Genomic DNA, 24,484 nt, shown 5'->3' with positions numbered 1-24,484 from the left:
GACTTAAAGTGGCAAATCTGTGCGAAAAAAGTCGCAGATTTATGAGAAAAAAGTTGCAAATTTACTAGATTAAAGTGGCAAATCTACAAGAAAAAAAGTTGCAGATTTAAGAGATTTAAAGTAGCAAATCTGCACGAATAAAGTTGCAAATCTACAAGAAAAAAAGTTGCAGATTTAAGAGATTTAAAGTGGCAAATCTGTGCAAAAAAAGTCGCAGATTTATGAGAAAAAAATGGCAAATTTACTAGATTAAAGTGGCAAATCTACAAGAAAAAAAGTTGCAGATTTAAGAGATTTAAAGTAGCAAATCTGCACGAATAAAGTTGCAAATCTACAAGAAAAAAAGTTGCAGATTTAAGAGATTTAAAGTGGCAAATCTGTGCAAAAAAAGTCGCAGATTTATGAGAAAAAAATGGCAAATTTACTAGATTAAAGTGGCAAATCTACAAGAAAAAAAGTTGCAGATTTAAGAGATTTAAAGTAGCAAATCTGCACGAATAAAGTCGCAGATTTAAGAGATTTAAAGTAGCAAATCTGCACGAATAAAGTTGCAAATCTACAAGAAAAAACGTTGCAGATTTAAGAGATTTAAAGTGGCAAATCTGCACGAAAAAAGTTGCAGATTTAAGAGATTTAAAGTAGCAAATCTGCACGAAAAAAGTTGCAGATTTAAGAGATTTAAAGTAGCAAATCTGCACGAAAAAAGTCGCAGATTTACGAGAAAAAAAGTGAGAAAAAAAACTTTTTTCTCGCAGAATCACCACTTTAAATCTCATAAATCTGCACATTTTTTCTCGTAGATTTGCCGCTTTAACCTCGTAAACTAAAAAAATATTACCCCCCTCCCCCGGGTCCGTATGTTTTTTTTTTTACACATTCTGGCAGTATGTAATATCCTCCAATATTCTCTAGGGTTGAAATTTGGAATTTGCAAGTATTTCAATGAGTGTCCTATTAAGGGTTAATGGTGACAAAATATTTACAGTAGCACACCCTCCATATCCCAAGTTAGCTTCCCTTTCCCAGTCTGCCAAGTGGTGTAGTGTACCCCCACCGTTATGACAATTTGTCCCACACTGTCTCTCTGATGTCCTGTAGGCCCAGGCTTCTCCCCTCCTGTTGGCCATCTACCAGTCCTGCGACCCAGCCATGACCTAAACCATTTTTCTGCTGCCACTGACCAAGCCTTACCTCCAAGTAAGAACCAACACCTCACAGTCTTACTCTGGAGTCTCATCCCTTCTTCTTGGTTTGCTGTGTGTGGCGATATGTGTCAATCAGCTGCAAGCTGCAATGTATGTTTGATATCCAAACATCTTGTTTGTGTTTCCCATCATCTCATCCTCCTTCCACTCATCTTCAACCTTTTATCAAGTGAAGAACTATATTTGGTAACTTCAGTGGATATCAGAATGGATTTCTTCTTCCAGCCAATCAGCAAAGATCAGGCTACGTCACAGACAGTGACACCATGACATCTGACCAATCAGAATGATAATAATATAATGATATTAACTTTATTCACCTGGACCTCCAATGGAAAAATAAAAAATTTAGACCACTACCGGGGAAACTCCAGAAGAGAAGAGTCTGCGGAGCCACATGTGGCTCTTCAGGCCGTCTGCAGTGGCTCTTTGTGGCTGTGGCAAAAAAAAAAAAAGTACATTTAATTTCCATTTACCATTGGTGTAGGCCCAAAGCTATTTGTATTGTTCAATTGTAAAAACGTTAAGCTTATATACGGCAATAAAGCATTTCTTTTTAACATAGTCATGGAAAAAATGAATAGACCACCCTTGTTTTCTTCAGTTTCTTGTTCATTTTATTTGCCTGGTACAATTAAAGGTACATTTGTTTGGACAAATATAATGAGAACAACTAAGATATATCATGAGCGATTAATTTAAGAGCTGATATCTAGACATTTTTTCATGTTTTCTTCAATAATAACCAAAATCATTATCAAGAAAAACCATGGAAAATGTCTAGATATCAGCTCTTCATTATTCAATGGTCTAATCATTTTTTCCATGACTGTATTAGTCAACTAAAATGTGCATCATAGCTTACGAAAATCTTAAAAAGCCTTCAAGTCTAGTTTTGAGTTTCCCTAACTCCAAACTCCAAAATCATATTAATAAATGCTAATTTTGACCAATTAGTCATGTTGGTAGACTCATTTAGACTAAGTCAGCCATTTTATTTTCATTCAAAATAAGGTTTTCGGCTCAATTCCGACCATTTTTCTCTTATTTTGGCCAACAATGGCTCTTTTGTTAGTAAAGGTTGCAGACCCAATGTAAAAATGAAAAATTTAGAAAAAGAATCTGCAAGAAACAGTCGTACAAACAGAGTTATTCTCCAGTGACTTGTACCAGGAGAACTTGACTATGACGGCATATTAGGGCCAAGTATGAATAAAAATAATAGTAATATAGAGAATATTGGTAGCAGCTGCCTTTCTTTTTGTTAACGTCGTCATAGAAACAAGTGAAACAAAGCTCCAGCTGGAGCAATAAAGGGACCTTCCACACACAACACGGTAAAGAGACATTCATATTAAACTCACATTAAACTTTCATATCAAGGTGGGGGCCACAAAATATCGTCACGAGGGCCGCAATTGGCCCGCGGGCCGCGAGTTTGAGACCCATGCACTAGTTCTATTCAACAGCATTTCCAAACTCTCAAAGACTAAAACATCTGTATCTCTGTTTAATCCTTGCATCCATCAAATAGCCCACAAAAGTTAGAATGATAGCTAAAGTTAATTACATCGTTTCCAACCCATCACTGTAAAATGACGACTCAAACAAACAGTCTTTTTGTTTTTCTTTGGCTTAAAAACCAATGGCCATAATCTGGAAGTTTAAAAAAGTAAGCATACATTAGTGTTTACCGACCAAATTACATTGGTGCTCCGGACTACCAATTCAGGTTAAATTAATGCCAGATTTCGGGACATGAGAGAGTATTTGCTTCTTTTCAGCACAAATGTACGGTGGCCCTGAGAGCTCAAAGCACTACAACTAAAGAAAACACATGCAAATACACAAAACACAAGCAAATTGAGAAAACATCTTCATCAATTTGACAACACGAGCGCAGCATTTAGAAAATGCTGCAAAGACCACAACACAACAGAAGTGCTTCCAGAGGACAGCTAAAAGCAGGGGTCTCAAACTCGCGGCCCGCGGGCCAATTGCGGCCCTCGTGACGATATTTTGTGGCCCCCACCTTGATATGAAAGTTTAATGTGAGTTTTATATGAATGGCACTTTACCGTGTTGTTTTTTTTGTTGTAATTTTGTCTCTTTTTTAAAAATAATTTTGTGTCTTTTTTGCTAATTCTGTGTCTTTTTTTGGTCATTTTGTTTCTTCTTTAAGTAAATTCGTTTTTTTTCTGTCATTTTGTGTCTTTTTTCTGTCATTTTGTGTCTTTTTTTGGTCACTTTGTGTCTTTTTTAAGTAATTTTGTGTCTTTTTTTTTGGTCGTTTACGTCTTTTTCTGTCATTTTGTGTTTTTTTTCTGTCATTTTGATACTGCCTCCAGCGGCCCCCAGGTAATTTGAGTTTGAGACCCCTGGCTTAAAGTGATGCACACGCTTGATAATTTTACGTTATACTTGTTGTACTATTGGAAGGAATTTTCAGATCATTTTTTGAAACCCACCAATAGAGGCACTCAACAGTATACGTATTTTTTTTTTTTTTTAAAGTCTAGTAACATGGGTAAATAACAATTTCTAGCTTTTTTCATTTGTCCCAAGCAGGGATTCCCAAAGTGTGGTGCGTGGACCCCTGGGGGTGCGCACGATGAAAAATGTAATGGCGGTCTGATAATTACACAATTCAATTTTTCCCCCCCACACAATAAAGACGTGTAAATAAAGCATTTCCTTTATAAAATGTTAAATCAAAAACTGTAATATTAATTGATTAATGTTCATTTAAACTTTCTGCAATTTTTGTTTAGCGCGGCTAAAAATATTAACATTATTAACATATTACATTTTCCGCAACTTCTGTGCTTTCTGCCTCTGATCCTGAGCCTGTCATCATCCTCTTTGCTCTTAAAAGTGAAAGTTTGCGGATAATTTTGTTGCATTTTATTGAAACTGCTACAGTGTTTCAGATTAATTCAAATGCGAGAGCGCATTGTTGTGATGGTGATTATTTTATTATATGTGTGTTCTGGTCATTTGAGCGTGATTAAACATGCTGCCTTTAATATGGCCATAAAAAAGCGTATTGCATTTTGTTTTCTTTTAATGGTGTGGGGGATTGGGGGTGCATCAACCCGGCTGGGACATAGAAGGGGGTGCGCGGCAAAAAAAGTTTGGGAACCGCTGGTCTAAAGTTTTAATGACATAGACGAAGTTTGTTTCCATCCAATTAACTGTAATGTGATCGACAAACAAATTCTTGACATTGAAAACGAAACTGGTAGGAGGCCCCGGGCAAGACCCTGCTTAGCCTGCTGCCCCCGCGACCCGGCCCCGGATAAGCGGAGGAAAATGGATGGATGGATGGATGAAATCGAAACTGATAACTTTCTTTATTTCTTCTCCTTCTCCTCTTCATTGCCACAGACTGGGAAGCTCGTATTGACAGCCATGGCAGAGTTTTCTATGTGGACCACGTGAACCGGACGACAACCTGGCAGAGACCGAACCACAACAACAAATGTAACCATGGCATCCCCCGCTCAGGATCCACACAGCAGATGGAGCAACTCAACAGGAGGTCAGACGGGGAGATTTAACTATTTACAGACCATTTAACTGCCCAATGCCACATATATATATATATATATATGTATATATATATATATATATATACATATATATATATATATACATGTATATATATATATATATATATATATATGTATATATATAAACACCTTTGTGCAAGAGAAATGTAATGAAATGCAGAAAATAAGCTCGAAAGCATGGGTCTCAAACTCGCGACCCGCGGGCCAATTGTGGCCCTCGTGATGATATTTTGTGGCCCCCACCTTGATAGGAAAGTTTAATGTGAGTTTTATATGAATGGGATTTTACCGTGTTGTGTGTGGAAGGTCCCTTTAATTCCTTTTTTTGGTAGTTTTGTGTCTTTTTGAATAATTTTGTGTCTTTTTTAAATAATTGTCTGTCTTTTTTGGTAATTCTGTTTCTTTTTTGGTAATTTTGTGTCTTTTTTTAGTAATTTTGTGTCTTTTTTGTTAATTTGGTGTCTTTTTTAAAATAATTTTGTCTTTTTTGGTAATTCTGTTTCTTTTTTTAGTAATTTTGTGTCTTTTTTGGAAATTCTTTTTCTTTTTTTTTGTCATTTTTTGTCTTTTTTTAGTAATATTGTGTCTTTTTTGGGTCATTTTGTGTCTTTTTTAAAGAATTTATTGTTTTTTTCAGTCAATTTGTTTATCTTTTGGTCATTTTGTGTCTTTTTTTGGTCATTTTGGCTGAGTTGAGTTTGAGACCCCTGCTCTAAAGAAATTTGCAATAACATCAACAATGAGATGTCTGTTTGTGATTAAAGGTTCAGATACCCTTTATCATAAACTCACTGTACTGTAAGAATAAAACTTGGGTTTATTTGCAGGTACCAGAGCATCCAAAGAACGATGGCCACAGAGGAGGACAGCGGGAGTCCACGGTTAGAGCGCAGCAGCAGCACGGAGACTGATCCTGACACTGTTCAGACAGGTACAGTACTGAGCCTCTTCACAGTTTACTAACATCATTTCCCAACTAAAAAACAGACCAAATCTATAATTCCTACATTGATTTAAATTGTATTCATGCATGTCTGTGGAATTACTTACCTGTTTTCACTATTTGAAGGCACAAACATTGGTTATATTTTGTGTTAATGTCATGTACAACTGTATATCTTCTGATTCAGTACCTTTTTTTAATGCAAAACATTATACTTTTATACTATACGTACATATAATACCTCAGTCAGAACGTACACCGTCCTTAAAAATACAACCCCCATTTCAAATAACATGTAAAAAAAAAAAGTAAAAATGCAATAATTTGCCAATCCTTTTTGACAGTTATTCAATTGAAAACTACATAAAGAGAATCTGTTTAAATGTTTATCAACTTCATCAACTTCATTGACTGTTGTAAATATATGCTTGTTCTGAATTTCCTGCCAGCAGAGTGTTTCAGAAAAGTTGTACAGACAACAAAATACTGGAAAAATTGGAGAAAACTTAAATAAACTGTTGGAACATTCCACAGGTGCAGGTAACAGGTGATAGTTTTATTATTTGTTATTAATCCTTTATCGGGCAAAGAACCATATTTGGTAACTTCAGTGGATATCAGAATGGATTTCTTCTTCCAGCTAATCAGCAAAGATCAGGCTACGTCACAGACAGTGACACCATGACATCTGACCAATCAGTATGATAATAATATAATAATATTCACTTTATTCACCTGGACCTCCAATGTAAAAATGAAACATTTATAAAAAAAATCAGCAAGAAACAGTCGTACAAACAGAGTTATTCTTCAGTGACTTGTACCAGGAGAACTTGACTATGACGGCATATTAGGGCCAAGTATGAATAAAAACAATAGTAATATTTAGAGAAAAAAGTTGCAAATCTACTAGATTAAAGTGGCAAATCTACAAGAAAAAAAGTCGCAGATTTAAGAGATTTAAAGTAACAAATCTGCGCGAAAAAAAGTTGCAGATTTACGAGAAAAAAGTGGGGAAAAAAGCAACTTTTTTTCTTGCAGATTCACCACTTTAAATCTCATAAATCTGCACATTTTTTCTCGTAGCTTTGCAGGGGATTTGACAGGGTAACTGATTTCAACACAACACGTATTTAGAAGTTTGGCCACACGAGTTAGTACTGTAGGTAAATATGGTTGTTTCTCCTGCTGTCCTAGTCATTCTCTGTAAAGTCGAGGCCGTTTATGCACGTACTTCTGGGCTTTTTAGTAGTTTAGACATTTTAAATCCTGCTTAAAATGAACATTCAGCGTGCTGTTCATTGTTTGTTTACGTCCCAGTACTTCCAATATGGCCGACATCGAGGTAACTGGCTACAATGCGCTGTGTAAAACACTCAGAGGTGCTCTGATTTTCTTTTTTTTTAATAAAAACCTCCTTCAAATAATAGCCTGCCCATTATTATTTGCCAGGTCCCAAACTGATGTTTTATTAATGGAAGCCCCGGCTACTATTTGAGGAAATACGGTAGTTGGAATCAGGGTGGTGCTACACAAAGGAAGTAATTCACCTGTTGTCTGTCTGCAGGCCCCGCCTCCCCTGTCACTCACCAGAAGATCAGCCATCTCCTCCAATCACCTGCTGTCAAGTTCATCACACACCCAGAATTCTTCACTGTGTTGCACAGTAACTATGTGAGTCTTAATCTTCCTGCATACAGTTTGTTGTGCTGACTGTGACATTACTGAGATAGATTTTGTTTCATTTGGAGTCATATGACAAACCGTCTCTCAATCTCTCTGACCCTGAATTATTTATTTTGAGACAGTCTATGTTAGGATTATCATGCTCCACAGGTAGAATCATTTAGCTTTTCTTTAAAGTTACATTAAAATTGATTCGGGTTTACAGCTTCATGAGTGTAAAACTGGTAAATTCCTCAACAGTTTAGACCATTGGGTTGCTGCTTGAGCCTATATGTGCCATAGAGCTCCATTGTTATCCAAAAAAAATTAAAAAAAATACACCAATGAGCTACACAACTGCATGAGCAGACATGTTCCTTATTATTACTTTGAGAGCACAAACACAATGTAATATAGTTTGAAATGTTTCCCAAATACTCACTAGTACGGTGGCCCTGAGAGCTCACAGCGCTGCAACTTAAGAAAACGCATGCGAATACACAAAACACAAGCAAATTGAGAAAGCATCTTCATCAGTTTGACAACACGAGCGCAGCATTTAGAAAACGAGCTGCAAAGACCACAACACAACAGAAGTGTTTCCAGAGGACACTTAAAAGTGATGCACACGTCTGGACACGCATGTGATACTATCACGCTATTTTAAGATAATTATAATTTCACGTTATAACGTCAAATTATCACGTTATTTCATGATAATGATATTTTCATGTTATAACGTGATATATAGCGTTAGCAGGCTAGCATTAGCCCACTAGCCCGTATCGTATCGGCTAACGTTAGCATGCTATCAATTGCTGGCTAACATTAGCATGCTATCCATCAGCCGTTAACCCTCTGGAGTCTGCGAAAGCACCGGAGCACAACTTCTTCATGACGTCAAAATAAGACACAAAAATGACCAAAAAAGACAAAATGACTAGAAAAAGACACAGAAAGTCACAAAATGACTAAAAAAAGACCCAAAAATGACCAAAAAACCCCACAAAAAGACACAAAATGACTAAAAAAAGACACAAAATGACTAGAAAATAGACACAAAATGACCCAAAATGACAAAAAAAGAGACAAAATGACAAGAAAAAGACACAGCAACAGACACAAAATGACAAAAAAAGACACAACAAGACACAAAATGACTAGAAAAAAGACACAAAAAGACACAAAATGACTAATAAAAGACACAAAATGACTAATAAAAGACACAATGTGACTAAAAAAAGACACAAAATGACCAAAAAAGACATAGAAGACACAAAATGACAAAAAAAAGAGACAAAATGACCAAAAAAGACACATAATGACCAAAAAAGACAAAATAATTTCTTCAAAACTCCATAGAGTTAACTTTAGCAAAGCATAATTACCTTGAAATTACGTGATTATAACACAAGCGTGTCCAGACGTGTGCATCACTTTTAAGTGTCCTCTGGAAACACTTCTGTTGTGTTGTGGTCTTTATAGCGCGTTTAAAAAAAAAAAATGCTGCACTCATGTTGTCAAATTGACGAAGATGTTTTCTCAATTTGCTTGTGTTTTGTGTATTTGCATGTGTTTTATTAAGTTGCAGTGCTGTGAGCTCTCAGGGCCACCGTACACTAAAACACCAAATAATAAAATATAGAATCTTCTACTGTCAGAAACTCAACAGGTCCTTGCTTTTGTAAATGTGACAGTGACACAAAATGACTAGAAAAAAGACACAAAATGACCAAAAAAGAGACAACAGACACAAAATGACCAAAAAAAAGACACAACAGACACAAAATGACCAAAAAAGAGACAACAACAGACACAAAATGACAAAAAAAAGACACAACAGACACAAAATGACCAAAAAAGACACAACAGACACAAAATGACCAAAAAAGACAAAAAGAGACAAAATAACTAGAAAAAGACACAAAATGACTAGAAAAAAGACACAAAAAGACACAAAATGACTAATAAAAGACACAATGTGACTAAAAAAAGACACAAAACGACAAAAAAAAGACACAAAATGACCAAAAAAGACACAAAAAAGACACAAAAAGACACAATGTGACTAAAAAAAGACACAAAAAGACAAAAAAAAGACACAAAATGACCAAAAAAGACACAAAAAAGACACAAAAAAGACACAAAATGACCAAAAAAGACACAAAATAGACTAAACGACTCAAAAAGGTTGACGACTACTGCACTAAAACACCAAATGATAAAATATAGACTCTTCTACTGTCAGAAACTCAACAGGTCCTCGTGTTTGTAAATGTGAACTGGTTGATGTTGTGTGTCCAGGCAGCCTACCGGATATTCACCAGCAGCAGTTGTGTGAAACACATGATCCTGAAGGTGCGCCGCGACGCCAGGAACTTTGAGCGTTACCAACATAACCGGGACCTGGTGGTCTTCCTCAACAAGTTTGCAGACACTCAGCTGGAGCTGCCGAGAGGCTGGGAGATCAAGACGGACCCCCAGGGAAAAGTAGGTTACGTTAGTAGAATGAACCTTCGTTAGATCTATTGGAGGGCAGAGACAACGAAGCTTCATGAACATGGGTCTCAAACTCGTTTAATGTGAGTTTTATATGAATGGCACTTTACTGTGTTGTGTGTGGAAGGTCCCTTTAATTACTTTTTTTTGTCATTTTGTGTCTTTTTTTTTTGTGTAATTTTGTCTTGTTTGGTCATTTTGTGTCTTTTTTTTGGTCATTTTGTTTCTTTTTAAAGTAATTTAGTTTTTTCTGTCATTTTGTGTCTTTTTTTGTCATTTTGTTTCTTTTTTAAGTCATTTAGTTTTTTTTCTGTTTTTTTGTGTAATTTTGTGTATTTTTTTGCTCATTTTGTGTCTTTTTAAAGTCATTTAGTGTTTTATATGAATGGCACTTTACTGTGTTGTGTGTGGAAGGTCCCTTTAATTACCTATTCCCTTTTTTGGTCATTTTGTTTCTTTTTAAAGTAATTTAGTTTTTTAGTAATTTTGTGTATTTTTTTGCTCATTTTGTGTATTTTTTTGCTCATTTTGCTTCTTTTTAAAGTAATTTAGTTTTTTCTGTCATTTTGTGTCTTTTTTTGGTCATTTTGTTTCTTTTTTAAGTAATTTAGTTTTTTTTCAGGTTTTTGTGTCTTTTTGGTCATTTTGGTCATTTTGTGTCTTTTTAAAGTCATTTAGTGTTTTTTTCAGTCATTTTGTGTCTTTTTTTAGTAATTTTGTGTCTTTTTGGTCATTTCGATACTGCCTCCAGTGGCCCCCAGGTAATTTGAGTTTGAGACCCCTGTTCATGAACCATTTTCTTTATTTTTGACCCCACTCCAGCAATGGTAAGTGAGGGTGTTTTTCAGCCTTTTGTTGAACAAAGAGCGCCATCTAGTGGGCTCAGAAAATAAAGAAAATGGTTCACAAAGCTTGGTTGTCACTTCACTAATTGAGAGTAGAAGACATGTGTCTGCATGAATGTGTTGATTTGCTCATGAATGTATAAAGGGTAGAGAGAAAAAGAAAATATAAATGGATATTAATAAAATTGATATAAAATCATTTTTAAAAGAGCCATTGTGTGAAATTTGATCAAGAATGTATTAATTCTAATTAGGGCCGGGACTCAATTAAAAAAAATAATCTAATTAATTAGAGGCTTTGTAATTAATTAATCGAAATTAATCGCATTTTAATCACATATAAATATTTGACCTGAGAACAGTGAGAAGTAATTTTTTTCACATGGATTTTTAGTAAACCATTGAATAATGACTGAATATATAAGCTTAAGCGACAAAAATATTGTTTATTTTTGTTCAAGTCCAACAGACCAGTGCAATTTTTTCCATTAAGTGTAGCAATAGCATATTTAGAAATATAGTACATTTCATAAATCCAGGTAGCCTATAGGTAGGTAGACCTTCTGTAAACTAGAATACTTTGGTTTTTGGAGTAAAACACAATCCACGCTAGCTATAGCCGCTAGCTGCTATATGTTTAGCATTGAGGTGATACTTGAGGCTGGATGTGCTGCTATGGTGATATGTGAATTCCTTGTTGCATAGCAACACAACCATGCTCTTATCGGCGCTTCCATCCGTTGGTTTTTAGTAACTAAATGTCCCATCATCCACGGGGCCAACCAAAGGTCTCATCAGCTTCTTCCTTCATGTTCACTGTGGTTTGTTGTTGTCTCAACGCTAGTTGGTGCTCCAGTATAATCGGTCCTCCTGAAACTCATCCAGGGAGAAACGTTCCGCGATGCAAAAATAAGTGTGTTTAAAATGCGTACATTTTTTTTAACACGTTTATTTTTGTGTAATTAATTCATCTTAATTAACGCGTGAAAGTCCCGGCCCTAGTTCTAACGTGTCAAATAATTAAAAATCAATATTTTTAAAAATAAATACTGTACAATTGAAGTCATTTTTTCTGCCTCTCAGTCTTTCTTTGTAGACCACAACAGTCGAGCCACAACCTTTATTGACCCTCGCATCCCTCTGCAGAATGGCCGACTGCCCGGTCACCTCGCTCACAGGCAACATCTGCAGAGACTACGCAGCTACAGCGCTGGAGAGGTATCACACACTCCACAGTTATCAACTACACATCTCCCTTCTTAAAGTTAGATCTTGGTCATTTTGTTGTGTTTTTTAAGTATTTTTTTTCTGTCATGTTGTGGGGGGTTTTAAAATAATTTTGTGTCTTTTTTCTGTCATTTTGTGTCTTTTTTGGAATTTTGCTTCTTTTTTGTCATTTTGTGTCTTTTTTTTAGTAACTTTGTGTCTTTTTTTTGGTCATTTTGTGTCTTTTTTAAGTATTTTTTTCTGTCATTTTGTGGGGGTTTTTTTGTAATTTTGTGTATTTTTTTTGGGTCATTTTGTGTCTTTTCTTGTCATTTTGTGTCTTTTTTAAATAATTTTGTGTCTTTTTTAAGTAATTTAGTGTTTTTTCAGTCATTTAGTGTCTTTTTGGCCATTTTGCATCTTTCTTGGTCATTTTGTGTCTTTTTTAAGTAATTTAGTTTTTTTCTGTCATTTTGTGTCTTTTTTTGGTCATTTTGATACAGCCTCCAGCGGCCCCCAGGTTATTTGAGTTTGAGACCCTTGGCTTAGATCCTCACCAAAAGATGAACTGTGCAATTGTGGGTCTCTTTTCTTTTCTTTCAGCTGTTTCTTAGTGAAAAGTGTGTTTTGTTGGTGTTTGTTTGTTCCCAGGCGTCTGATGTGTCCAGGAGTCGGGGGGCTTCTCTCATGGCCCGGCCTGGAAACAGCCTCGTAGCCGCCATACGAAGCCAGCACTCACAGCAGCTGACCGCTCCATGTAGGTTCTGTCATTACACACACACACACACACACACACACACACACACACACACACACACACACACACACACACACAGACAAACACACAGACAAACACACACAGACACAAAGAGACACACAGACACACACACAGACAAACACACAGACACACAGACACACACACACACACACAGACAAACACACAGACACACAGAGACATACACACACACACACACACACACACACACAGACACACACACAGACAAACACACACACACACACACACACACACACACACACACACACACAGACACAAAGAGACACACAGACACACACACAGACAAACACACAGACAAACACACAGACACACAGACACACACACACACACACAGACAAACACACAGACACACAGAGACATACACACACACACACACAGACACACACAGACAAACACACACACACACACACACACACAGACACACACACACACACAGGCAAACACACAGACACACAGAGACAAACACACACGCACACACGCACACACACACACACACACACACACACACAGACAAACACACAGACACACACACACACACACACACATACACACACAGACAAACACACAGACACACACACACACACACACACACAGAGACAAACACACAGACACACACACACACACACACACACATACACACACAGACAAACACACAGACACACACACACACACACACACACACAGACAGACACACACAGAGACAAACACACAGACACACACACACACACAGACACACACACACACACACACACACACACACACACACACAAACACACAGACACACACAAACACACACATACTCACACACACACACACACACAGACGCACAGACACACAGACACAAAGAGACACACACACACACACACACACACACACAGACAAACACACAAACACACAGACAGACACACACACACACACACACACACAGACAAACACACACACACAGACACACACACACACACACACAGACAAACACAAACACACAGACACACACAGACACACACACACAGAGACACACACACACACAGACAAATTTAAAAAATAACAAATTAAAAAAAAATAAAAATTAAAAAAATTAAATAAAAAAATTAAATAAAATGATAAACAGTAAGTTACCACTGTGTTACCTATACATCTGTCATTTGTACAGATATATAAAGCCGTACAGTTTACATGGTGAGAAAGAAATAGGGAAACAAAGAAAAAAGAGCAGGGGAGTGAAGACTAACCAGCCACGAACTCTATAAAGGATCAACAAGTTTTGTGGAAAGTCTCTTCCGAGCCTCGAAGGGTAAATCTGTGATAATGTCTAATGGTTTTTATTTGTCTTCTGTCTCTTTTTAGCTTACAATGACAAGATCGTGGCTTTCCTCAGACAGCCGAACATATTTGACATGTTGCAGGAGCGACAGCCGAGCCTGAGCAGAAACCACGCCCTGAGGTACGCTTCCTTCTGAAATGACCAAGAAATATTGAACTCTACTTTGTTTTTTTGTCTTAAAATAGACTAAATAAACATAATCTGAAGAAATTTTATAATTTTTTTTTTTGGGGAGATGTTTTTGGGGTTTGTTGCCTGTAGGCAACATTGTACCATAACGGTGCCCAAGTGAAAAAGAAAGTTTTTTAAATTAATTTTAACATAATTTATTTAATAAACATGTGTAAAAGATTCAGTAGCTTCAACAGGGTACAATACATAACATTTTAAATTTAAAAACATTATAAAAGGAACTTTTTTAACCGGTTTCTGGTCTGAATGTTGCCTGTAGGAAACATTGCACCATTGAACCAACGACCCATTGAAATGAATGTCTTCAACAGTTAAAGTGTATGAAACTATCAAAAATGAAGGTTTACTCACCTATCAGTAGGAATATATTTTTTCCAGAAGGAAAACAGACAGAAAATGATGTTTTGAGTGATTTTTTGTGGCGCAAAATGGCAAAGCTGTTTCCTTTGGAAAAGTCTGTAAAATAGTGTTTCAATATGGCCTCCTGGAGGTCATGTGACAAATTAAAGCATTGCTATTGGTTCCCTATACTCTTCCCTCTTTTTTAAAGTATTGCATCACTCAAAAACATGCATTGGCGAAATTTGACAGGCCAGAAATGGGGTAACACCGTACCATAGAGGGTTAATCCTTTGGAGTTTGTCCTTTTCATTCTGCCTGTATAAACAACTTAAAAAGTGTTCACCATGCCATGTTGGTATTGTTTTCAGCACAACCTCACCTATATGACATGATTATTATTTTTTCCATTTTGATTTACTCAATCAACATTTTCAACACAAAAAAACACACCAAAAACACCTAAAAAAATTTTTTGTTTTGTTTTTTTACAAAAAACCCACATAAAAACCCACTTAAAACCCACTAAAACACGGAAAACACATACTTTTTTTAAAAAACAAAAACCACCCAAGAAATTACAAAAAACACACATTAAACACACACAAAAACACACAAAAAAATGACAAAAACACACATAAAAACAAACATAAAACACACACAATCACACAAAAAACACACTAAAAAATTGACAAAAATCACATAAAAAACATTAAAGACAAAATATTGCATTAAAAATGCTGAATGCAAACTGTAAAATTTGAAAAACCTCTTGCAAAAACTTACACTTGGTCGTGGTGTTTTTTAACCTTTGCTGAAAAAGTGTTGATGCACTAAATTGGACATGGAAACTTGTAAAAAAAAAAGCTGACAGCAGGGCTCCATGCGGCTTCGTTTTTACGTTGCAACGTCATAAAGAAGTCTTGCTCCGGTGCTTTTGTGGACTCCAGAGGGTTAACACCACAATACAAAAGTGCCCTTTCCTTTAAATCTACCAAGGTTTAATTATGCTTGATTGGGACCTGCATTCATGTAATTTTTGTCACAAAATTATTATTTTTTGGTGAGGTTAAAGCTCAGATAGTGAGGCAGGATGCATCTCAGGATCAAAGTCACATGTTTAGTTTCAATTCAAGTCAATAAAATGAATGATAATAAAGGACTTTGTCTCGTTGACTGTTCAGGGAGAAAATCCACTACATACGGACAGAAGGAACTCAGGGGGTGGAGAAGCTGTCATGTGATGCAGACCTCGTCATCCTGTTGAGGTAAAACACACGCTGAACACATGCTGTTTTTACCCATGTTGGGTAAGAACATGCAGTTTCTTTTATACTGACATATTCGAGTCAATATCACCATAAGGTGCCTTTGAAACTTCCCCATTAAAAAAAAAAGTTCAGATTTTCCATTTAATTTCATATTTATTGTATTAAGTAGAGGTTATGCTGTTAGAAATGCATGTTGGTCAAGCTCCCACACTTTTTTTTAATAAAGTAACTATAGGCAGATAATGTACATGCAAACAGCAAAAATTGGGCTAATTTTAGCATTTAATTTAACATGGATGGACTCAGTTAGTAACATGACTCAGTTAGCAAGTTGACTGTTTACTGTTTAGAAAATATATTTCAGATTTCAGAAAGGTTTTTTTTATTACCATATCCATTTTTTAGCTAAGTAACATGCTAAGCTAACTACTTACCTAACTTCTTGACTAAGTATTTAGCTAGGTAGCTTGCTAAGCTAACTACTTAGCTAACTTATTGACGAAGTATTTAGCTCAGTAGCTTGCCACGCTAACTACTTAGCTAAGTTATTGACTAAGTATTTCGCTAAGTAGCTTGCTAAGCTAACTACTTAGCTAACGTATTGACTAAGTATTTAGCTAAGTAGCTTGCTAAGCTAACTACTTAGTTACCTTCTTGGCTAAGTAGCTTGCTAAGCTAACTACTAGCTAAGTAGTTAGCAAAAACTTTCTTTCTTCATAAAGTATGAGAGGCAAAATGGAAATTATGATCTGTTTTTTAAATTAAAAAACAAGATATTTAAAGCATAGTTGGAATATTCAATCATAAAATAAGTTGATATAAAAAAATGTTTATTTTTTTAGTCATTTTGTGTCTTTTTTCATTGTAAACATTGTGTGAATGTTTGGCCATTTATAATAAGACCTCAGAGTTTCATTATTTTGCTCCATTTTCATGATGACTGAGCAATTCTGATGAGGACACCAAAGGCACTTTATAGTGATACTGACTCATTCACAATGAGTGTATTCAGACACAGCTCATGCTAGACCTCTGTGTAATGTCATAATATCTTCTCTCTGCTCTCCTGTTTCCTGTTCTTGTAGTTTGTTTGAAGAGGAAATCATGTCTTACGTTCCACCTCACCCCATCCACCCCGGCTTCAGCATTTCTCCTCGCTGTTCTCCTGCATCCTCACCTCAGAATTCTCCTGGTAGGTTGTAAAGCTTGTTGGAAATTCACAGTTTCTCTGCCTCACAGGGGCACATTATAAAATCCTGGACCGATGGGTCCAATCCTGAACCCTTAACAGGGCACTCATTGAAATACTTGCAAATTCCAAATTTCAACCCTAGAGAATATTACAGGATATTACATACTGTCAGAATGTGTAAAAAAAAACATACGGACCCGGGGGAGGGGGGTGATATTTTGAGAAAAAAGTTTACGAGATTAAAGTGGCAAGTCTACGAGAAAAAAAGTTGCAGATTTATGAGATTTAAAGTGGTGAATCTGCGAGAAAAAAGGTGCTTTTACCCACTTTTTTCTCATGAATCTGCAACTTTTTTCGCGCAGATTTGCTACTTTAAATCTCTTAAATCTGCGACTTTTTTTCTTGTAGATTTGCCACTTTAATCTAGTAAATTTGCCACTTTTTCCTCGTAAATCTGCTACTTTTTTCGTGCATATTTGCTACTTTAAATCTCTTAAATCTGCGACTTTTTTTCTTGTAGATTTGCCACTTTAATCTAGTAAATTTGCCACTTTTTTCTCGTAAATCTGCGACTTTTTTCGTGCACATTTGCTACTTTAAATCTCTTAAATCTGCGACTTTTTTTCTTGTAGATTTGCCACTTTAATCTAGTAAATTTGCCACTTTTTTCTCGTAAATCTGCGACTTTTTTCGTGCACATTTGCTACTTTAAATCTCTTAAATCTGTGATTTTTTTCTTGTAGATTTGCCACTTTAATCTAGTAAATTTGCCACTTTTTTCTCGTAAATCTGCAACTTTTTTGCGCAGATTTGCTACTTTAAATCTGCAAATCTGCACGAAGCCATGTGACTTTTACTTCTGTAGGAAAAACAAGTGAGACTAATCACACTTTGTTTTTTCTGCCTCTTCACTGTGACCTCATGAATGCGAGATCTCAGACTACAGAAGCGTATTGCATTCACTTGAAAAAAAAAACCTCAATTTTTTTTGAGTAATTTATTTTTTGGTTTGTTTTTGGGGTAATTATTTCTTTTTTTCTGACTATTTTTTTCTGTTTTTCTGACTAATGATAAATAAAACTAACTTCACTGTGTGTGTGTGTGTGTGTGTGTGTGTGTGTGTGTGTGTGTGTGTGCAGGCCTGCAGAGGGCCAGGGCTCCGGCTCCGTACCGCAGAGACTTTGAAGCCAAACTGAGAAACTTCTACAGGAAACTAGAAGCCAAGGGCTACGGACAGGGACCGGGCAAGATCAAGTAAGACTCAAATTACACCTCAAATAACTCACACTAGATAATCATAATGTGTTGGTATTAATTGATTTGAAATGTCTTAATTATTAGGGTTATATAATGCCATTTTCTGTGTCTCTTGTTGGTGTTATTAAATGATTAAATTAATTTTAATTATGTATACTTGTATTATTATTATTATTATTATTATTATTATTATTGTGTATTATTATTTTATTATTTTTATTTCTTGTTTATTTATTTCCCCCATTTTATTATTTATTATTATTATATTATAATAATTATAATTCGTATTGTGTATTATTATCATTATTGTGTATTATTATTTTATTATTATTATTTTTATTTATTGTTTATTTATTTTTCCCCCATTTTTATTTAATATTATTATAATAATAATTATTATTATTGTTATTGTGTATTATTATTATTATTTTATTATTATTATTATTATTATTATTATTATTATTATTATTATTATTATTATTATTAATATGATTAAGGCCGCAGCAGCATATACTTCCCTTCTGGTGTCTGGTCTGGTTCTAGAGTCGGTGCAGGGATTGTGTGTGTGGTTCTTCATAACATGACAGCTGTCCTGGTTGTTGTAGGTTGCTGATCAGGAGAGAACACTTGCTGGAGGGAACCTTTAACCAGGTGATGGCGTACTCTCGCAAAGAGCTGCAGAGGAACAAACTCTACGTCACTTTTCTGGGAGAGGAGGGGTGAGACATTGTTTATTTAGAATAAATACCTTTTTGGAATATACATGCTGTCCATTTATGCTGACAATGAACACTGTGAACAATACGCAAACATCTTCTATGAAAAGAATTCCAAATTCTTTCAACCACTACTAAATATAAATATATATATAAAAACACAAAATGACCAAAAAATGACACAAAATTACCAAAAAAAGACACAGAATTACCAAAACTGTGCAAATAAACCAAAAGTGAAATGACGTTTCCATGTCTGTCTTGTTGTCTCTTCAGGTTGGATTACAGCGGTCCATCCAGAGAGTTTTTCTTCCTGTTGTCCCAGGAGTTGTTTAATCCATACTACGGTCTGTTTGAATACTCAGCAAATGATACTTACACCGTTCAAATCAGCCCCTTGTCAGCGTTTGTTGAGAACCATCTGGAATGGTAAGCTGTGCATACAAACACACTTTATTCATGTACTGTAGTCATGGAGTACATAGTGTCAGTTTAATGGTAAAGGTTTATCTAAAAGTATATAAAGGGCCCTATTAGTCCTTATAAAATGCTAGTTATTACCAATATGTGTTAATAAGACTGTATATGTGTAACAATAGTATAGTTAATATATATTTTTTTCAGATTATAAGACATTCATAAGCACTTATGAGAAACTCATATGTGAAATATGTGCCACCAGAAACAGAATTTGAATTCTTTAAGAGCAATCGAGCGCAGATACACAGAGCGCCTCTTCGGCCAATCAGCACCTCTGTTTTCTTTTGTAACATTCGTTGCTACCCCGGTTGCCATAGCGACTCTTCGGCCAATCCATGGTCAAGCCAGTCTAACTTCTTCCTCCGTTTCGTGGCGAGTGGCAACAAATGTTACAAAAAAACAAAACAGAGGTGCTGATTGGCCAAAGAAGTGATATAGCAACCTGGTGGCAACAAGTGTTCCAAAAGAGAATGGAGTTGCTGATTGGCCGAAGAGGCGCTATGGCAACCGGGTGGCAACAAGTGTTCCAAAAGAGAACGGAGGTGCTGATTGGCCGAAGAGGCGCTATGGCAACCGGGTGGCAACAAGTGTTCCAAAAGAAAACGGAGGTGCTGATTGGCCGAAGAGGCGCTCTGTGTATCTGCGCTCGATTGCTCTGCCTCAACTACCCAGATGTTTGTCGCAGAAAATTGAAATTGAATTTTGCGAACGGAATTTGAATTGTGAGAACTGAATGTTCGGATTCAGTTTTTCAATGCAATGATTCAAATTGAACAATACAAATTCAAATTTTGTGATTCAAATTCAGTGTTTTAATGCAATTATTCAAGTTAAAGTTCAAATACATATATAAATTATTCAAATTCAGTTTCTGGTGGCACATATTACAGCCCATAAGCTCATTATTACACATTTATTAACATTAAACAACCTTTTTTTCTGCTGTTGGACCAACGGAACACTAAGGGGCAGTTCTATTGATAATTCTAATGTTTCCTCTGTGTGTGTGTGTGTGTGTGTGTGTGTGTGTGTCCAGGTTCAGATTCAGTGGTCGTATCTTGGGCTTGGCTCTGATCCATCAGTACCTGCTGGATGCTTTCTTTACCAGACCCTTCTACAAGGCCCTGCTCAGACTGTCAGTACATACACTGCTGTTGTTTTTCTGTCGATACATGTGCACAGTGTGTACATGTCAACTGGTACTATGTGGTGTTGTGGGTTACGTATTATGTGTGAGCTCCATTTGTCCTTTAGATCCACAGATCTGTCTGATCTGGAGTATCTGGACGAGGAGTTCCACCAGTCTCTCCAGTGGATGAAAGACAACGACATCACAGACATCCTGGACCTCACATTCACTGTCAATGAGGAGGTCTTTGGCCAGGTCAGCCGCTGTGTGTGTGTGTGTGTGTGTGTGTGTGTGAGTGTTCTTGTGCTTCCTACATAGTGAGGACCAGGACACGTTTTTAACCAACAGAGTGAGGACATTTTTGCAAAGTGAGGACATTTCGGCCGGTCCTCACTTTTTTAAAGGCTTTTTTGAGATTTCACACTTTGTTTTAAGGGTTCACGTTACAATTAGGTGTATGTTTAAAAAAAGATAATTAATTAACTAACTGAAACTGTATTGTGTAGTTGCGAAACTAACTAAAACCAACTAAAATTATTATGAAAATGTCCTTTGTTTTCCTCTTTGTCAACTTTTTTTCAGACATAATTAGCCGGTCATATTAGCTGATCGCAGTAGCCGGCGCCGATCACATTAGCCGCCTCTGGTCACATTAGCCGCCTCCGGTCACATTAGCCGCCTCCAGTCACATTAGCCGGTCACATTAGCCGCCTCCGGTCGCAGTAGCCGGTCACATTAGCCACCGCCAGTCACAGTAACCAGTAGCATTAGTGGGTCACATTAGCCGGTAGCGTTAGCCGGTCAGTAGCAACGGCACAAAGTGTCAAACTGAGGTCAACAGAAAGGGCGCCATATTAACCCGCTGAAACGACGCATATCGCCACCCAGTGTTGAGGAGGAGGACACGTTCCCGTCAGTTAATCGATTTTCTCAATTGCATGTAAACTGAGACAAGGACAGAAGTCCAATTAGATGCCAAAATCATTTTTTTTTTTGTGCATGTAAACGCACTGACTTATTGAATCAAGGGTTCACTTACTTTTTCCACCAGCACTATGAATGTTTGTTTCATGAATGTGTTCAATAAAGATATGAAATATTATAATTGCTTGTGTGGTATTAGGTTAAGCCCATTGTGTTTGTCCATACTTGGGACTTAAATGCAGATCAGATCACATTTTATGACAAATGCATGCAGAAAACTAGGTCATTTTTAAAGGGTTCACATGCTTTTTCTTGCCACTGTATGCATTGCCACAATGACAAGCTTTCAGTATACTGCTTCAATGGGTTTTCACTGTTACCTATGCCTAGTAATTCCTGTGTTGCCAGGTGACAGAGCGGGAGCTGAAGTCAGGTGGCTCCAACCTCCAAGTTACTGAAAAGAACAAGAAGGATTATATAGAGCGAATGGCCAAGTGGAGGGTGGAGAGAGGAGTGGTGCAGCAGACCGAGGCTCTGGTCAGAGGTTTCTACGAGGTAAACAACTGCTGCACTTCTCAGATGGTCCATAGCAACATAAAATATTTTAACAACATTCATAGAAGGTCAACACAAGCTTGGATATTTTTTTTCCTTATATAAAAACACCAATAAGGTAATTAGGGCTACTGGAGGGAGAGATATTTTATACAAAACCCAACAAAAATATAATAGGATAAAAATAATTAGTGGCTAACGTGCACAGTTAAAACAATATATGGTTTGAAAGATAAGAAGTTAGACTTTTGTTTCACACCATTTAATTAATTGGAAGCATAACATGATCATTTTATTAGTAGTTAATGTGAAATTTTGGTAGAATCTCAGCGGAACGGTGTCCGATTTGGGATACAGTTAGCACACGGCTAATTCACCAGCGTTAGCGTCCTTTAGCCGACTCTGGTAAACCCGAGGCTAACGTACACAGTAAAAACAATATACGGTTCAAAAGATAAGAAGTTAGACTTAAGTTTCACACCATTTAATTAACTGGAAGCATAACATGATCATTTATATTAGTAGTTAATGTGAAATTTCAGCCGAACGGTGTCCGATTTGGGATACAGTTAAGCTAAGTGATTTATTATATTGATACATTGTGCCAGCCCTAAGTGAAACCTTTAAAACTATGTCAACACCTCCAAATAACTGTAATGAACTATAAACTAATATAGTTTACATAGTACAGATGCGCGTAGGCTACACATTAGTGCACCCACATAGGCCTAGCTGAGGCAACTGAAACATTCTCTTGTTGTTTTCTTTACACCAGGTGGTGGACTCCAGGCTGGTGTCTGTGTTTGATGCACGGGAGCTGGAACTGGTTATCGCAGGTACAGTCGAGATCGACCTCAATGACTGGAGGAGCAACACAGAGTACAGAGGAGGTATGTGTTTGTGTGTGATAGTATGTGTGTATAAAATTGTCCCTAAAAAACTTTAAGACCCCCTTTACAGGTCGTAAACACATTCAATATAGCTCTAATCTAGATCAGGAAAATGCCTGACTCGCACTGTGTCTCACTCTCAGGCAGATGTACAGTTAATGTCTATGGTCAAAAGAGAATATTTTTATTATATTTTTTTGTCCCCTGACTGAGATAAGATGCTACTGCTGTCTGTCCTTGCCTGCATCCAGCAAGCAGAGTAATCTTAGCAGGAAGACTAAATAGATCAATTGAAGAAGATTTAAGAAAAGAGTCTGCTCAAGATGTTGAGCACTTTTTTTCATCTCTAGATTGAAGACATAGAACGAGCCAGATATTAAAATGAATAATGATAATCTGAGGATGATGATCTCGGGGACACAGTGAATATGTGAGGTTCTGAAAATTATCAGAACAAAAATATTCTTCAAAAATGTACAATTATAGATACACAAAAGTAATCTGGTGAATAGCTCTCCATTTAAGTTACACTTACTTTAAATGGACTGCATCATGGGATAAAGCAATAATATTACAAAAAACAAACTGAACTGAAATTGAACAGCTTTTTACAATCGAAGATTTCCACCTTAATCACTCACATAAACCATGAGAGAGAAGTCAAAATGGGTTAATAACGGTGGACCTGAGAGCTCACAGCGCTGCTACTTGAGAAAACACATGCAAACACACAAAACACAAGCAAATTGCATGCAAGCATTTAGAAAACGCGGCAAAGACCACAACACAACAGAAGTGTTTCCAGAGGACACCAGATAACTATAATTATCTTTATTATTTCATGATAATGATATTTTCACGTTATAACGTGATATATAGCGTTAGCCCGCTAGCCCGTATCAATCACATTGCAGTTAAACAAATCAAATAAATGAATGATACATGTTTTAGTTGGTCTCTCTCAACAGCACCGAGTTGGTCTTGGTCTTGCTAGCCTGCTAACGTTAGCATGCTATCGATCGCCGGCTAACGTTAGCATGCTATCGATCGGCTATTAACGTTAACATGCTATGATCGTTATAACGTGAAATTATAAATATCTTGAAATTACGTGATAATAACACAATCATGTCCAGACATGTGCATCACTTTTAAGTGTCCTCTGGAAACACTTCTGTTGTGTTGTGGTCTTTGCAGCGTTTTCTAAATGCTGCGCTCGTGTTGTCAAATTGATGAAGATGTTTTCTCAGTTTGCTTGTGTTTTGTGTATTTGCATGGGTTTTCTTCAGTTGCAGCGCTGTGAGCTCTCAGGGCCACCGTAGTTAATTGAACCTGCTTGAATTTTGAGGCTGGCGCTGACATTGCACATGTCCCTGGGCTCCCCAACACCAGTACGGTATCTTAGAACTGCTTAAAACTGGACCAACACTGGACCCTGAATGGTCAGCCACAATAGTTCTGTTTTGATTCCAATCTTGTAAAAAATG

At 36.6% G+C, this 24,484-nt stretch overlaps 1 protein-coding gene across 1 annotated transcript in view; it reads left to right on the top strand.

The window, feature by feature from the left end:
* Positions 1–24,484, top strand: part of LOC131962140 (E3 ubiquitin-protein ligase HECW1) — a 57,102-nt gene that overhangs the window by 29,041 nt on the left and 3,577 nt on the right. Inside the window, exons 11-26 of the mRNA XM_059327105.1 lie at positions 4,593–4,746; positions 5,605–5,708; positions 7,288–7,394; positions 9,690–9,875; positions 11,813–11,947; positions 12,587–12,692; positions 14,076–14,172; positions 15,768–15,851; positions 16,940–17,046; positions 18,186–18,300; positions 18,909–19,022; positions 19,296–19,448; positions 20,536–20,634; positions 20,754–20,883; positions 21,961–22,107; positions 22,883–22,997. Coding sequence (XP_059183088.1) covers positions 4,593–4,746; positions 5,605–5,708; positions 7,288–7,394; positions 9,690–9,875; positions 11,813–11,947; positions 12,587–12,692; positions 14,076–14,172; positions 15,768–15,851; positions 16,940–17,046; positions 18,186–18,300; positions 18,909–19,022; positions 19,296–19,448; positions 20,536–20,634; positions 20,754–20,883; positions 21,961–22,107; positions 22,883–22,997 — 1,953 coding nt within the window. The remainder of the gene's footprint in view (positions 1–4,592; positions 4,747–5,604; positions 5,709–7,287; positions 7,395–9,689; positions 9,876–11,812; positions 11,948–12,586; positions 12,693–14,075; positions 14,173–15,767; positions 15,852–16,939; positions 17,047–18,185; positions 18,301–18,908; positions 19,023–19,295; positions 19,449–20,535; positions 20,635–20,753; positions 20,884–21,960; positions 22,108–22,882; positions 22,998–24,484) is intronic.

The sequence above is a fragment of the Centropristis striata genome, chromosome 23, assembly GCF_030273125.1.
Source record: "Centropristis striata isolate RG_2023a ecotype Rhode Island chromosome 23, C.striata_1.0, whole genome shotgun sequence".
Taxonomy (NCBI): Eukaryota; Metazoa; Chordata; class Actinopteri; order Perciformes; family Serranidae; genus Centropristis; species Centropristis striata.
The sequence above is the reverse complement of the archived record's forward strand: the minus strand, read 5'-3'. Positions and strand labels throughout refer to the sequence as shown.